The sequence below is a fragment of the Macaca fascicularis genome, chromosome 18, assembly GCF_037993035.2.
Source record: "Macaca fascicularis isolate 582-1 chromosome 18, T2T-MFA8v1.1".
In the NCBI taxonomy this organism is placed as follows: Eukaryota; Metazoa; Chordata; class Mammalia; order Primates; family Cercopithecidae; genus Macaca; species Macaca fascicularis.
Genome location: NC_088392.1, coordinates 23,387,103 through 23,403,464, shown reverse-complemented (window position 1 = coordinate 23,403,464; position 16,362 = coordinate 23,387,103). Strand labels below are relative to the sequence as shown.

The following is a 16,362-nucleotide window of genomic DNA, read 5'->3' as shown; positions in this document are numbered from 1 at the left end:
TTACTAACTCAAAGTGGAAGTGCAAAGATTCCATAAAGAAGTTCAATTCCATCTGGTTTGAGTTGGTGTTTAAAAAAAAAAAAAAAGAAATTCAATTCCAAGGCTCAAACCAACTCACATCTCCTTTTTTACATAAGTTTAACTCTGAACTTAATCATGGGATTTAACCAGGTTCCTAATCATGCTGCAATGTCCCTAATTCCTTATATGAGTGAGACTGTATCCGATTCCATGGGATATGAGAATAAAACCTTGGCATTCCACAATTTGACTGCTGGTATAAGTTTAGCATCCCAAATGTGAAAATCCAAAATCCAAATTGCTCCAAAACCTGAAACTTTTTGAGCGCTGACATGACACTCAAAGAAAATGCTCATTGGAGCATTTTGAATTTTAGATTTTCAGATTTGGACTGCTCAATCGGTAAGTATATTCCAAAACCTAAAAAAATCTGAAATCCAAAACACCTGTGGTCCCACGCATTCAGGATAAGGGGCACTCCATCTGTAATAAAATGACATTTCCTCCTTCAAACCTAAAAAAAGGAAGGAGTTCCAGGTGTGGTGGCTCACACCTGTAATCCCAGCACTTTGGGAGGCTGAGGTGGGAGGATCGCTTGAACCCAGCCATTTTGGGGCAGCTTGTACAACATAGAAAGACCCTCGTTTCTACAAAAAATTTAAGGAGTTAAAAAAAAAAAAAGAAAGAAAGGCCGGGCACAGTGGCTCACACCTGTAATCCCAGCATTTTGGGAGGCCGAGGTGGGTGGATCATGAGGTCAGGAGATCGAGACCATCCTGGCTAACACTGTGAAACCCCGTCTCTACTAAAAATACAAAAAAAAAAAAAAAAAAAAAAAAATTAGCTTGGCATGGTGGTGGGTGCCTGTGGTCCCAGCTACTCAAGAGGCTGAGGCAGGAGAATGGCGTGAACCCGGGAGGCAGAGCTTGCAGTGAGCCGAGATCGCACCACTGCACTCCAGCCTGGGCGACAGAGCAGGACTCCGTCTCAAAAAAAAAAAAAAAAAGAAGGAAGCGGTGGGGAGGGATTAGATTTTCCAACTAGTAGATGAGGATTTCCTAGTAAAATCTGGGAGCTAGTAGCTTTTCAAGCAGCTTAACTATTACCATGTCCTACTTACAAAATTATGTTCTCCATGGTTCACCAGATTCTCAGAGAGGAGAATGATATTGCTACCAAGGGACCCTTTCCACTCAGGTGAGTTAATACACTCACCCTTCAAGGACTCATCTAAAATACTCCTCTCCCCTAATGATCTGAAGATTCTAGAGAAATGAAGAGTGTCTCCTACCAAACAATTAGCATTTGTCCAGGCTAAAGGAGTTTAAAGCAAACATTCAAAGGGCCAACTGAGACTCTGGAAAAGACTCAGCTCACAGTTGAAGAGAATCTGATGGCACAGGCAGCATTGAGTGGCGTAGAGAGTACGTGTTCGGAAACCAGAGAGATCTGAGCAGAAATCCCACACGGGACCAAGAGGCTGTTTGGCTGGGCCTGGGCAACTCACTGAGATGCTGCGAGTCTCACTTTTCTCATCTGCAAAATAGTGATAAGGCTACTTCTGCAGGGCTGCTGTGAAGATAAGAGGGGAAAAATATGTCCAGCCCCAACAGCAATGCCTTGCCACACTGCATGTGGTTAAGCAAAGGGGTGAAGAATATCCGATAGTACAGACTTGCCCATTTATGAACTAAGACCAAGTAATTCTGCCCCTCCTCCTTACATGGATAACTGGTCTACCTTTAGAAGGCCTACAAACAGGCCGGGCATGGGGGCTCACACCTGTAATCCCAGCACTTTGGGAGGCTGAGGCGGGAGGACTGCTTGGGCCCAGGAGTTTGAGACTAGCCTGGGCCACGTGAAGAGACCCTATCTCTATTATTTTTTATTAAAAAAAAAAAAAAAAAGAAAGCCTACAAACAATAAAAATGATCAAACCAAGAGATAAGCAGCAAAACAGAAGATGACAAAAGAAAACAAAACTCCGCCGGGCGCGGTGGCTCACACCTGTAATCCCAGCACTCTGGGAGGCCGAGGCGGGCAGATCACAGGTCAGGAGACTGAGACCATCCTGGCTAACACAGTGAAATCCATCTCTACTAAAAATACAAAAAAATTAGCTGGGTGTGGTGGCACATGCCTGTAGTCCCAACTACTTGGGAGACTGAGGCAGGAGAATCCCTTGAACCTGGGAGGCAGAGGCTGCAGTGAGCCGAGATCACGCCACTGTACTCCAGCCTGTCAACAGAGCCAGACTCCATCTCAAAAAAAAAAAAAAAAACGAAAACAAAAACAAACAAAACAAAACAAAACAAAAAAACTTCATAACTCCTGCAGTGGTGAATACCTGTAGTCACAGCTACTTGGAAGGTTGAGGCAGGAGGCTCACTTGAGCTCAGGAGTTCAAGACCAGCAGCCTAGGCAACGGTGAGACCCGGTCTCAAAAAAAAAAAAAAAAAACTTCTCTCAAAAAACAAACTTCATAATTCCTGGACAAATCCAATAGGTGATCATTCAAAAGTATACCCATGACTTAAGAAGTTCGTAAGTTAATAAGTATCAACTGGTTCTTCAAAACCAAATTAACATTTTGGATCCTTGCAGGTGAGGCAGAAGAGAGTAAAAGGCGAGGTACACAAGTACTGAAATCTATGATGGCCCTTTTCTATCACACAGGAGATGAAGATTACTTCAAAAGTACTTATAAAATATGCACCATTTTAAAAATTAACAACAGAAATAAGGTTCTATATTGTAACTATCAATAAACATAGTGGGTGCTTCAAAATATTGGTTAGTTGCTGATATGGAGCCAAAATGTTCTAATGTCTTTTATGTAAACCCTAAAACTCTTTTATTATCCTAGAATTTTTTTTTCTAATTACATAAGACAATATATGCTCAGCCAAAAAAAAAAAAAAGTTTGGAAGGCCAGGCACACCAGATCATGCCTGTAATCCCAGCTACCAGGGAGGCTGAGGCGGGAGGATCACTTGATCCCAGGATTTCAAGGCTGCAGTGAACTATGATGGCACCACTGTATACCAGCCTGGGCGACAGAGCAACACTCCATCTCTTAAAAAACAAAACAAAACAAAACACGTTTAAAGTTTGGAAAGAAAAAGGCACCAAGAAAAAAAATAATTCATATAGATAGCTAAACAGACAGACAGATAATATATGGCCCACCCCAGGAAGCTTATTAATTCTGTAATATGCTAGATACATAAAGTATAAAACTTTGCTTTTCCACTTTTACTTTCAGAACTCATTTTCAGAAATACTCCTCAATGTTTTCTCACACAGAAGTTGATTTTTTCCTATCAACCAAAATGATGATTATAACTACACCTTCAAATCAAAGTCTGTAACACAAATAGACTCCAAAAGTATTTCTGCTAGAGTTACTGAATCCTTCCACTTTTAATCTAGACTACAAATAATTTAAAGTTCACGTATTGTTCCATGACCTCAAATCTAAGGCCTGTCAGACTTCATTTGCCACAGGAAAGGTCAATGAAAGAAAAGATTAGTTCAATACTTCTTTCGGCCCCACGACTGGCACTGTGCTGCCTCTTCTTTAAAAACAATGTCCTTTGTCCCCCAGTGCCTTTAGTGAGCTAGCCTCATTGTACACTGGGTCCTTATTATTTTCCTAACAAAGCCACCTCTAATGAGATATGGAGGTTCAGAGGGGATTCTCTCCACTCCAAGTCGGTGTCAGACTGATGAACTTCCTAGAAAAATATGTCCGGTCTGTGTCCAGTCACCGTTCAGATGCATTAAATAAGCATCTTATTTGTGGCAGCCTTCTACATGAATGGCTAGACATTTTGAAGATGCCTGTGTACCTACTGTGTGCCAGGCAAGGTGCTCATGTTCAAGGCAAGCCTTAAAAAAATTAGGATTTCAATGTACATTTACCAAAGCTCTGGCGAAGTTAGGTGCCTTGTTCAAGGTGTCACAGTTGGAAATGCTGTCCCAGCCAGGTGGGTGAGACCCACAGTCCCATCAGCTCATCCTGCGGTCACAACCTATTCACGGTTTGCATCAGAAACATGGGAAGCTGTTCCTAGGTCTCACATGTTCTCCAAATATCTCTAGAAAACAGCAGCCCAGGCTGCCCCACGGTGGGTCCTGCTGCCAAGGAGAAGTGGGCATAGAGGGACCAAGGGCCATGGGCTTTCCTCAGCAGGGAAGGAAATGCAGGGCAGATGTCCATGGTGGTGATGATGACGATGCCTTCCTTACTGTCCTCTACGGCAGGCCCATAACATACCTTCCCTGGTGTAACCTTCTCAACAGTCTGGTTATTACAGGTGACAATAACCAAGGCTCTAGGAAATTCCAGCCACGGCTGCAAGCCACCCAGCCGACCGATGGGACTTGAACCTGCGCCTCCTGGATCCAGGCGCCCTCCCCGCGGCCCCCCGAGCCCTGAGTGCTGCCCTCACCCCTCCCTTCTCCGCGAAGCCCCTCGCCCGTTTGCTCGCAGTGCCCCCACGGCCGATCCCGAAATCCCCGGGACGCGAGGGCCCCGGCTCCAGCTGCCCGCTCTGCCCACGCCGTCTCAGGGACCCTGGCCCTGGCGGCCGCCGCGACAGACCCACTTACGCGGATCGCGGAGCAGGACGCCCGCGGCGCGCAGGGCCGCAGCCATGTTTGCGCCGAGTGAAGGCATTGCCCGGGCAGCCTCGGCCCGAGTCGGGGCTCCTCCCGCGTTGGCGCGCCCAGGTGTCCGCCCAGCAGCGGCCGAGTGGGGCAGCGCTCCCCACGCGCGTCCCCGGCCCCCTGACCTCGCGCCCTCCCGGCGCGCCCGTTCATTCGCTGCCGGGCCGGGGCGGGGCCTCGGGGGCGAGGCCAGGCGGGGACACGCCTCTCGCGGAGAGCCCGCCCCAGCTGGGCGCTGCTCCCTGCGTGAAAATGGGCCTGGAGGCTGAGCTAGAAGCCCACTCCCCACCACCATCGCAGGTCACTGCAAAACCTGCTGGACTCGTATTTGCCCTGGTTGCATCTGCCAAGCTGGACAACTGAGGATCCTCAGCCATGACTCAGCAAATAACTTTTTTTGACGTTTCCTTTACTATTATTTAGATATAAGGATGCTTTTGCCTCAGTTCTCCAGTTTGCCTGCCTAGTCACAGCACAAGTGTGCAGATCCTGTTTTGTTTTGCTTTATTTTCAAAACAGAAAAAGGGATTATTCCGTTTATCTGCACCCTCTCTGTGTAGCAGAATTTGACAGGTGAGACTCACAGAAGAGCATTAGGAAAACTGAAGGCCAGCCTGGCAAGTGCATTTCTTGGAGGGACGGTATGATGAGGTTTGTCTGTATCATATCCGCGCACCTTCCCAGTTTAACCACCTGCCCCGCCCCCAAGGTCGCACACTGAGACCACAGGGAGGAACAGGTGCACATTTCATTCCTACACCTCCGCCAGCCCACCCTGCCCATATATGTTCAATGCATTGTGGAGTAGGAAACCAGCCCTTGGTACAGAAAGGTCTCAGGCATCGGTATTCATTGAACAAATGTTGAGCACCTACTATGTGCATTGGGAAAACAGTAGTGAATAGAGCAGACGGGGGTTTACATGGGGTTAGGGGAGACACAGAAAATAATCACAATATGTAACATTTTGAATGATGGAGCCCTTCCACGGCCTCCCCTCTTCTTTTTCCTTCTCAGGACAAATGAAGAATGAAGCAAGGTAAAAGAGATGGGGTAGCGTGGGGGAAGGGACTAATGCAATTTGAAGCAGGTGGGTCAGAGTTCACACACATTCGAGCAAAGGCCTTATACACATTTGAGCGAAGGTGGCAAGCCATATGGAACATTCAGGGAAGATGGAGTCTAGATTCAGCTGAAACCCAGTTTTCTGTAGCTTAAATATGTGCTACTGATGGAATTAGTTTATTTCTTATTAAAGTTGGTCCTCCTGATGGTTATTAGGCCAATGCAAACTGTCAAATTAAATGGATAGCCTTTCATATTACCTACATGATCTTCATATTCAAGCGGATGTCCTGAGAAAAGCACAGTAAAACCTGATCCAGGTATCAACTCACCTTCCTTATACGTGTGGCTAATTCTCTACCCTCATAACAAAAATTACAGTCTTCTTAAGTTGCCCTTTAAAGAGGTAATCTTCATGGATAACATACTTCTCTACCTACAATCTGAACCCATTTTTGTTGTTGTTGTTGTTTGTTTTGTATTTCTAGTAGTAACAGAGTTTTACCATGTTGGTCAGGCTGGTCTTGAACTGCTGACCTCAGGTGATCCACCCACCTCGGCCTCCCAAAGTGCTGGGATTACAGGCGTGAGTCGCCGTGCGCGGCCTGAACCCATTTCTTCTAAAGAAACTAAATTAAAAGGCTTCTCATATTGCAATACTGTGTGCCAGAAGTGTAGACAAGGCCAGAGAATAAAATGGCCAGGGGTGTTAGACCTCTGAGCTATGAAGGCTCTTCTTGTCCCCTCTGGGAGGCCCTGGAGAAGTCATCCCCTCCATCCAGGGTGCTGGGCCCCTCCTGCTGGGTGCAGATAAGGGGGCTTCTGGTCCCTCCCAGGCAAACGCTGATGATTAGTGACAAGGCATAAAGATGCCAAGTCTCACCAGTACAAAATCAATGGCTGGCGCAGGTTAAATTTGTTTCTGTCCAGAAATGATTAAGGAACTAGCAGAACATACTTTATTAAATATTTTAATGAATCAGCATCATTTCATTTCTTTTATTCACATCTTGTACTTTCATTTTTACTGACTTCCATTTTTTATTTTTTCATTAATTATTATTATTATTATTTTTTTTTGAGAGGGAGTCTCACCCTGTTGCTCAGGCTGGAGTGCAATGGCGTGATCTCGGCTCACTGCAACCTCTGCCTACTGGGTTCAAGTGATTCTCCTGCCTCAGCCCCCCTGAGTAGCTGGGATTACAGGTGCCTTTATGACTTTTAAAAACTCATTCAAGATTCCTCATGTATAAAACCTCCTGGTGGCACATATGAAGAACTCATAGGTTATAACTGAAAACAGAACTTCCTTCTTTTTCCCCAACAGAGAGTACCATAACAATTGTTATTCCTAATCTATGGCTTATTTCTCACAAACATTGAATATAACAGCTCTCCAATAAGTAAATTTTTATGTTCTTATACAGTGAAAGCAGATAAAATGTGCTTTATGTTGGTCCTTTTCAAAACTGGTAGAAAACAGTCCTTAACCCAGAAATTGTGAACTCTAAATACAGGCTTACCAGAAAAGCCCTTGAAAGGCTAAAGAAATTTGCAGAACCATATGACATACATAATATGAATTTTTTTCTAACAACGTATTTTTAACAAAATTACACACCAATTCCATTAGCAAACAGAAGGCTAAAAAGGCACAGTGTCTGGGCTAACAGAGATAAGGAGCACCCCAACCAGGAGGGAGAGGGTTTGTCTGAGGCCTGGTGACTTCATTAGTGAATAAAGCACTCACCTGTCACAGACACCACTTTGAGTGCAGCCTGTGATCCTAAATAAAATGAATTTGTTGGTTTCAGCTCAGTGCTTCAGGGAAAAGGGTGGGAAATCTCTTCATTCATTATTTGCCATGATTGGCACCTCTGAGCTACACAAACTAAATTTTGATAATTCAACTCTGATTCCTTAATCAGAAAAAGAACTGGGGAAGGGAGGAATCAGGAGGGATTCAGGTCAAGAGAAACAGTGGCTGCATGTGACAAATGGTAAGCTATAATGATTACTCAGAGAAATCTGATCGATTGTCCCTAGAATCATTTTACAACAAAGAGGCCACAAAATCCAGGCCAACATGCCACACGTTTTGACTTGCCCCTCTTCACCACGCAAGCCTTCAGCCCAGTGGTGGTGACAGGTTTATTAATCCATCTGCCCATATTTCCTGACTGTCTTACCATGAGCAAAACATTAGGTCATGTGGAGGATAAAAGAGTGAAAAGGAAAACAAACAACATTCTCAAACAGCTCATTCGCTTATGAAACAAACGTATGGGAGACTCCATTCTATGTCAGGCACGTAGCAGGCAATGGGCGTGCAGCAATGAACTGGACGGTCTCTACTCTCATGGAACGTACCTTCTAGAAGGCAAGGCAGATGATTGTTTTACAACAAAGATGAAAGGCATACAACATATTGTCAGGTATGGCTAGGGTCTGTGGAGAAAGCTAAAGGAGGGGGAGGAAGCGAGAGAGGCTGCAACTGCTCAGGTCAGTAGTGTAGTCAGGACCAGCCTGTCTGCAAAGGTGGCATTTCAGCAGGGACCTGCAGGGAATGAGGGCGTTGTCTGGGGAAGGGTTTGCAAGCAAGAGAGACCAGCAAGCGCTGGAACACATTTGAGGCTTGTATTCATTTCCTACGGCTGCTGGAACAAAATACCACAAATGTGTTGTCTTCCAGTTTTGAAGGCTAGAAATGCAAAATCAGGGTGTCAGCAGGGCTGTGCTCCCTCTGAAACCTGTAAGGGAGAATCCTTCTTTGCCTTTTTTAGCTCGTGGTGGTGGCAAAAATCCTTGACGTTCCTCAGCTCGTAGATGCAGCACTCCAACCTCTGCCTCTGCAGTCACAAGCTGTCTTCTCCGCTTGGAAGGACGCCAGTCATTTTGGATTAAAGGCCTACCCTAATAACCTCGTCTTAACTTGACTGCGTCTGCAAAGACCCTGTTTCCAAATAAGAGAGTTCATGTTTACAGGTTCCTGGGGGCTAGGATGTCACCATGTCTGTTGGCGGAACACAACTCAGCCCCATAACAAGGCTATCAAGGAACAGCAGGGAGGCCACATGGCTTGAGTAGGGGGGCGGGAAGTAGGGGAACCAGGGCGGAGTGATGTAGAACTTTGTAGGTAATGAAAAATTGTGTCTTCTGAGTGACCTCCATTTAGCAGAGTGATACGTGCTTATGTTTTAGAAGGTTCACTTTGTCTTCAGTATAGGGAATAAACTGAAGTTTCTGAGCCAGTCTTCACTTACACTGCGTGACTAAATGTGCCCATCGTGGCCGGGGGCGGTGGCTCATACCTGTAATCCCAGCACTTTGGGAGGCTGAGGCGGGCGGATCACCTGAGGTCGGGAGTTTGAGACCAGCCTGAGCAACATAGAGAAACCTGTCTCTACTAAAAATACAAAATTAGCCGGGCGTGGTGGCCGGTGCCTGTAATCCCAGCTACTTGGGAGGCTGAGGCAGGAGAATCGCTTGAATCTGGGAGGCAGAGGTTGCAGTGAGCCAAGATTGCGCCATTGCACTCCAGCCTGGGCAACAAAAGCAAAACTCTGTCTTAAAAAAAAAAAAAAGTGTCCATTGTTTTTTGTTTGCTTGGTTTTTAGCTTATTCATACTGAGTGTTTTTTCCAGAGTTCTCTGCTTCCTGGGTGGTGGAAGGGTCCCTAAGAGGCCTTTCTGATTTGCTTCTTCCAGGACCCAGCGGTCCCACCAGTCTTAGACCGAGTTTGTGTGAATATGTCAACTTGGTTGTCCTCTTCCCTGCAGGTGTATAAATTCACAGCCAGGGAGAGGCATTCCCCAGAGCCCTGGGAAGACAGCAGGCTTCCTTGTGCTTCTCTGGGCTAGAGGGCCAATTTTCTGCATTACTTTTCACAGAAGTGCCGGGCCTCTGCGGCCCTGCTTCATGGAGGGGTCTGGTTCTAGCTCCACCTTCCTATGGCTGCATGGGCATTCTAAGAGCTGGGCACATGATGTGTTCACTGTGAACACTCAGGGAGTTGCATGCTTATGATGTATGCCTTTTTCTGTATAAATGCTATACTTTAATGAAACTTTTTTTTTTTTAATCCGGCTGGGCTCAATTCTCCCAGGAGCCCCGATTCCTAACCTAACAGCTCTGACTTTGAGATTCTCTCTAACCCCTCTCCTCCAATTCTGATGCCCAGAGATGTTCCTTTCTCACCTAGGATTTTGAGGGCAAATAGATGTATCTAGTAAATCTGTTTATAATGCGGTAACAAGAGGTGAGCAGAAGTTTCCCTGATAAAAGTGAAAGAGGGTTTCAGGCTGAGAAGATGAAGGAAGGCTTTCCATCGAGGAGGTATCAGAACTTACAATAAGAGGACTGAGATAGGCTGAACGTGCAGAGACAGCACGAAGGTGGAAGAGCACATGAGAACCAGGAGCAAGACCTTCACTTGGGGCCACAGCACGGGGTATGGCGAGGACTAGGAGAAAAGGCAAAAGGACCAGCCTGAATGCACTGAGGGCTTGGCCCTTCATAGGCCAGCAGAGGCATCAAGAGCCGTGACAGGGAGGTGAGCAGCTGCTCAGGGCTGTGGCAGAGAATACTGAGCAAGCAGGGTGTGGGTCACAGGACGTAATAGGGGCCAGGCAGGGAGACCGAGCAGGACAGAGTGGCCACAGGTGAGGATCGAGGTATTGAGCAGAGTGGCAATGGAAGTAAAGATGGCAGAGGAGCAAAAGGTATGGAGAAGGCCAGGCCCAGTGGCTCATGCCTGTAATCCTAGCACTTTGTAGGCTGAGGCGGGAGGATCACTTGAGCCCAGGAATTTAAGACCAGCTTGGGCAACATGGCAAAACCCCATCTCTACAAAAATTACAAAGATTAGCTGGGCATGGTGGTGTGCACCTGTAGTCCCAGCTACTCAGAAGGCTGAGGCAGGAGGATTGCTTGAGCCGGGGAGGCCAAGGATGCAATGAGCAGTGATCATGCCACTTGCACTCCAGTCTGAGCAGCAGAGTAGGGCCCTGTCTCAAAAAATACATTTAAAATTTCTAATTAAAAATAATTTTTAAAATTTAATTTAAAAAATATGGAGAAGTTGAGAGGATGGGCACAGGTTATGACATATTAAGATAAGAAACAGGCTGGAATCAAATAACTCCAAGGTTTCTGGCCTTAAGGAGGCCGAAAAAGAGAAACATATTAGCAGCGGAGCTAGTTTGAGACAAAGCTGAGGGCTCTTTGTCACTGCTGTTCTCATTTTGTTTTGTTTCTAACTGCATATATTTTATGCTGCAGGAAACAAAAGAAAAAGAGGTACAGTTTTGTTTTGTTTTTTTTTTTTGAGACAGAGTTTCGCTCTTGTTGCCCAGGCTGGAGTGCAGTGGCACAATCTCGGCTCACTGCAACCTCCGCCTCACAGGTTCAAGCAATTCTCCTGCCTCAGCCTCCTGAGTAGCTGGGATTACAGGCACCTCCCATCACACCCAGCTTATTTTTTGTATTTTTAGTAGAGACAGTGTTTCACCACATTGGTCAGGCTGGTCTCAAACTCCTGACCTCAAGTGATTCACCCTCCTCGGCCTCCCAAAGTGCTGGGATTACAAACCTGAACCACTGTGCCCAGCCAAATTTTTAAAAAAACTTTTAGTGGTCATCGATGTAGCAATAATGATTGAAGCCAGCCATTCATTCATCATTTTTTCAGAGCCTGCTATGTGCCTTGCATAGCCCACCACTGCCCATAAGCAGCTTATACACCAGCATAGAAGCAGCTATCTAAACAAAGAGAAATAAAAAGGTACAGAGGTCTGTTCTCGGTTCCATACAGCGGCAGGAGGCGAGGGGCGGGGCTGTCAGGACAGCCCCGAGGGAGAGGCTGCTGGTGCCCCGCATCATTTCCAGCAAGAGGGGGCAGCTGCTAGGGGACAAGCCTTGCAAGTCAGGAGAACAGCAAGCACTGTGACAGCAAGATATGTTCTGCAGCTGCTGGTTGGTCAGCGGGAGGGGGACTATCTGAAGGATTTAGCGAGGCGAGCACTGAGTCCTGGAGGCGGGCAGGGGGCAGCTCACAGGGAGCCTGGTGAGCCAGGGTCAAGGTCTGGGCTGGGTCCTGTGTGCCACAAACTAAAGTAGCTGCAACAAGGAAAGTCAAGACAGGCTTCTGGGTCACACACACATTTAGCCCGTTGGAAAAGGAGTCACAATAACTGTAACGGCTTCCATTTATTTATTTATTTATTTATTTATTTATTTATTTTTTGAGACGGAGTCTCACTCTGTCGCCCAGGCTGGAGTGCAGTGGCCGGATCTCAGCTCACTGCAAGCTCCGCCCCCCGGGTTTACGCCATTCTCCTGCCTCAGCCTCCCGAGTAGCTGGGACTACAGGTGCCCGCCACCTTGCCCGGCTAGTTTTTTGTATTTTTTAGTAGAGGCGGGGTTTCACCGTGTTAAGTGCCAGACATTGAATCACTGCAACCGGCTTATAAAGAGAAGGCACCACCCTATTTTACAGATGAGGATAACAGAGTCACACAGGTCCCCTGACTTGCCTGAATCCAGCTAGCAAGGGGCAGAGCCAGTATTTGGACCCAGGTATGTTTGGCTCCCAAGCCGGGGCTGGCTCCATACCTTCAGCGTGCATCTCACAAGAGAAAAGATGACAGAAAACAAGGGTCAGGTCAGGCGTGGTGGCTCACACCTGTTATCCCACACTTTGAGAGGCTGAGGCAGGTGGATCACTTAAAGTCAGGAGTCCAAGACTAGCCTGGTCAACATGGAAAAACTGCATGTCTACTAAAAACACAAAAATTAGCCTGGCATGGTGGTGTACGCCTGTAATCCCAGCTACTAGGGAGGCTGAGGCAGGAGAATCACTTGAACCCAGGAGGCAGAGGTTGTAGTGAGCCAAGATCACACCACTGCACTCCAGCCTGGGCAACAGAGCAAGACTGTCTCAAACAAAAAAAAGAAAGAAAGCAGGGGTCAGAGAGCTCCTATGGAGTTCTCACCACTCACCCAGGTGTTCCTGTCACCGATGTCTTGGATTTGTTAGAGGCACTGTAGGAAGCTATGAGACAATTATGAATTCAAATTTGTCAGTGAACCTGAATGCACTAAGGAAATTCTTTTTTAACAGACATAGTCAAAGAATAATAAGTATCTACCCATTCCCATAACCCAGTTAAATTTCACTTATAACCTTTCAGAGTTATATACTGCTTTTTTCCCCATTTACAGAGAATTCATCATTCTCCTTGCTATTTTTTCCTTCCTAATAGCTAATAACTGAACATTTCTTCCCTTTTGTTTATGCCCACTCCCTTTTGATTGGTCTTCAAATACAGAGTAATGACCTCTGGGTAAAGATGGGGCTTGAACACAGGGGTATAGTTTCACTCGCTCCCCAAAACCCCACTAAAATGACGGTAGGGGTTTTGTTCATGATGGTTCATATTTTTTGTTTGTTTTTAAGCACAAACCTAAAAGGATGGGAAAAAAGAAAAAGTGAACCACAATAGAATTTTTAAAGCGGCAGCAGATGAATAAATACTTAATGTTTTAGCAGACCCAAGAAAATTGAATCCTAAGCTGGCCATCCTTAGACTAAGAACCATCCAGATTACACTAGGGCGCTCGGGACTGGCAATAGCAGTTACCACTGGAAGTAGGGATGAAAGGAGATGCTAGAATGAAATATACCGAAAGTCTGTTAAAGCAGGCTGGGCATGGTGGCTCACTCCTGTAATCCTAGCACTTTGGGAGGCTAAGACAGGAGAATCCCTTGAGCCCAGGAGTTTGAGACCAGCCTGGGAAACACAGGGAGACCCTGTCTCAAAAAAATAAAATAAAATAAATAAAATAAAATAGTCTGTTAAAGCAGCAGATTGCCTAGATTCCCACCCTGCAGTGGGGTGACTGTTCCCCCAGAACCCCCAAAGCCAACTAGATGTTTGGTTCCTGGAGAGGTAACCGAGGGCTATGGACTGCAGATCCCAAGCACAGCTGAGAGCAGGGCGACCACAGAAAACAGCTTAGTGAACTGTACTAACTGAAGGTGCAGAGACCCAGCCCTCTTCTTTTTCCCTCCACAGGAAACCCAATCAGCCTAAGAAGAAAGACCTAACAGACAATGGCATGGGCCTCCCCTGCTAGCCCGCCTAGGGCAGATAGCTTACAGTAAGGCTCACATCTATTCACATGCTTGGAGCATCCAATGGACATTTTAATCTCCTATCCTGAATTATCTCTGAATTATCAGCAGATAACCAAGCAGCACCTGCCATCTGAAGAAAGCCTCTAACAGGAAAACCAGAGACCAAACAAAGCAGAAAAAAAAAAAAAAAAAGAAAAAGAAAAAAGGCAATCCAACATGGAGGAAACGGGAATGATACAGGAAGAAAACTAGAAAACTTAGATAAAAAAACTAAAGATAGAACTTTCTGAAACCAGAATAAGGATTTTTAAAAATATATTTTTACTATGGTTAACAGAAATAAAATACTCAATCAAAGGACTGGGGAAGAGTTGAGGAAAACTCCCCACATTAGCAGCTCAATAAAGAAGATGGCCAGGCCCGGTGGCTCACGCCTGTATTCCCAGCACTTTGGGAGGCTGAGGCAGGTGGATCACTTGAGGTCAGGATTTTGAGACCAGCCTGACGGACACAGTGAAACCCCATCTCTACAAAAAAAAAAACGAAAATTAGCTGGGCATGGTGCCATATGCCTGTAATCCCAGCTACCTGGGAGGCTGAGGCAGGAGAATTGCTTCAACCCAGGAGGCAGAGGTTGCAGTGAGCTGAGATCATGCCATTGCACTGCACTCCAGCCTAGGCAACAAGAGCAAAACTCTGTGTCAAAATAAAATAAAGATAAGGGCCAGGTGTGGTGGCTCCCACTGTAATACCAGCGCTTTGGGAGGCCAAGGTGAAGATTGCTTCAAGCCAGGAATTCAAGACCAGCCTGGGCAACATAGGGAGACCCCATCTCTACAGATAATTTTAAAAATTAGCTGAGTGTGCTGCATGCACCTATAGTCCCAGCTACCCAGGAGGCTGAGGCAGGATCACTTGAGCCCGCGAGGTCGAGGCTGCAGTGAGCTATGATGATGCCACTACACTCCAGCTTCAGCGACAGAGTGATAATTTGTCTCAAAAAAAGAAAGAGAGAGAGACAGAGAGAGAGAGAGAGAGAGAGAGAGAGAGAGAGAGAAAGAAAGAAAGAAAGAAAGAAAGAAAGAAAGAAAGAAAGAAAGAAAGAAAGAAAGAAAGAAAGAAAGAAAGAAAGGAAAGAAAGAAAGAAAAAGAGAAAGGAAGGAAGGAAGGAAGGAAGGAAAGAAAGGAGAAAGAAGAAAATTGAAAGGAGGAGGTCTAGTATGTAGCAGTTGTAGAAAGAAAACAAAAAAAAAACAGAGGGGAGATCTTTAATGAAATAATTTAAGAAACTTTTTCACAATTGAAGGGCATGACTTTCTGTATTGAAAGGGCCAATTAGAATGGATAGTCTCAATACATATTACCATGAACTACCAGACACTGAACTAAGCTCATGTATCAGAATGCTTAGGAATTCTCAATAACACCACCAGAAAGCCAAACTTCAAAATTCTGAAGGAAAAATTTTTTTATTATTATTTTTAGAGACAAGGGTCTCACTCTGTCACCCAGGCTGGAGTACAGTGACACAATCATGGCTCCCTATAGCCTCAAACTCCTCAGGGCAAAAGATCCTCCTGCCTCAGCCTCCCAAGTAACTAGGATTAAAAGTGGGTGCACCATCACACCTAGCTAACATTTTAATTTTTTTGTAGAGACTGGATCTCGCACCAGTCTGGCCAACATGGCAAAACCCCGTCTCTACTAAAAATACAAAATATTAGCCAGGGATGGTGACTCGTGACTGTAGTTCCAGCTACTTGGAAGGCTGAGACATGAGAATCACTTGAACCCGGGAGGCGGAGGTTGCAGTGAGCCAAGATCACGCCACTGCACTCCAGCCTGAGTGACAGAGTGAGACAAAAGAGACCAGGTCTCAAACACCTGGCCTCAAGCAATCCTCCCACCTTGGCCTCCCAAAGTGCTGGAATTACAGGCATGAGTTATTGCACCCCACTGGAAAATGTTTTCTAACCCACAATTCTTTACGGAGAGTATGTGAAGATAGATTTAAAACATTTTTAGACAAAGAAGGTCTCAGTGAATTTACCTTCCATGAACCCTTTCTCAAAAATTACCGGACAGTCGGGAGCAGTGGCCCGGGCCTGTAATCCCAACACTTTGGGAGGCCGAGGCGGGCAGATCACCTGAGTTCAGGAGTTTGAGACCAGCCTGGCCAATGTGGTAAAACCCCGTCTCTACTAAAAACACACAAATAAGCTGGGCGTGGTGGCAGACGCCTGTAATCCCAGCTGCTTGGGAGGCTGAGGCAGAAGAATTGTTTGAACCCAGTTGGTGGAGGCTGCAGTGAGCCAAAATCGTGCCACTGCACTCCAGCCTGGGCAACAGAGCCAGACCTCGTCTCAAAAAAAAAAAAAAAAAAAAAAATTACCAGAGGATGTGCCCAACCACAATGAGGATGTAAACTGAAAAACACAGGAAACAAGATGTCCAGTACAAAAAAAAAG

The 16,362-nt window shown here is 45.9% G+C and overlaps 1 protein-coding gene across 13 annotated transcripts in view; it reads right to left on the bottom strand.

Annotated features, from left to right (window-relative positions):
* FECH (ferrochelatase) overlaps positions 1–4,814 on the bottom strand; it is a 73,313-nt gene extending 68,499 nt beyond the window's left edge. For all 13 annotated transcript variants that reach the window (XR_010582829.2, XR_010582831.2, XR_010582832.2 and 10 more), the window contains exon 1: positions 4,636–4,814. Coding sequence is in view for 4 of the 13 variants with exons in the window: in XM_005586603.5 (XP_005586660.3) it covers positions 4,636–4,702 (67 nt within the window). In the remaining 9 variants the exon portion in view is untranslated. The remainder of the gene's footprint in view (positions 1–4,635) is intronic.
* Positions 4,815–16,362: the final 11,548 nt, after the last annotated feature.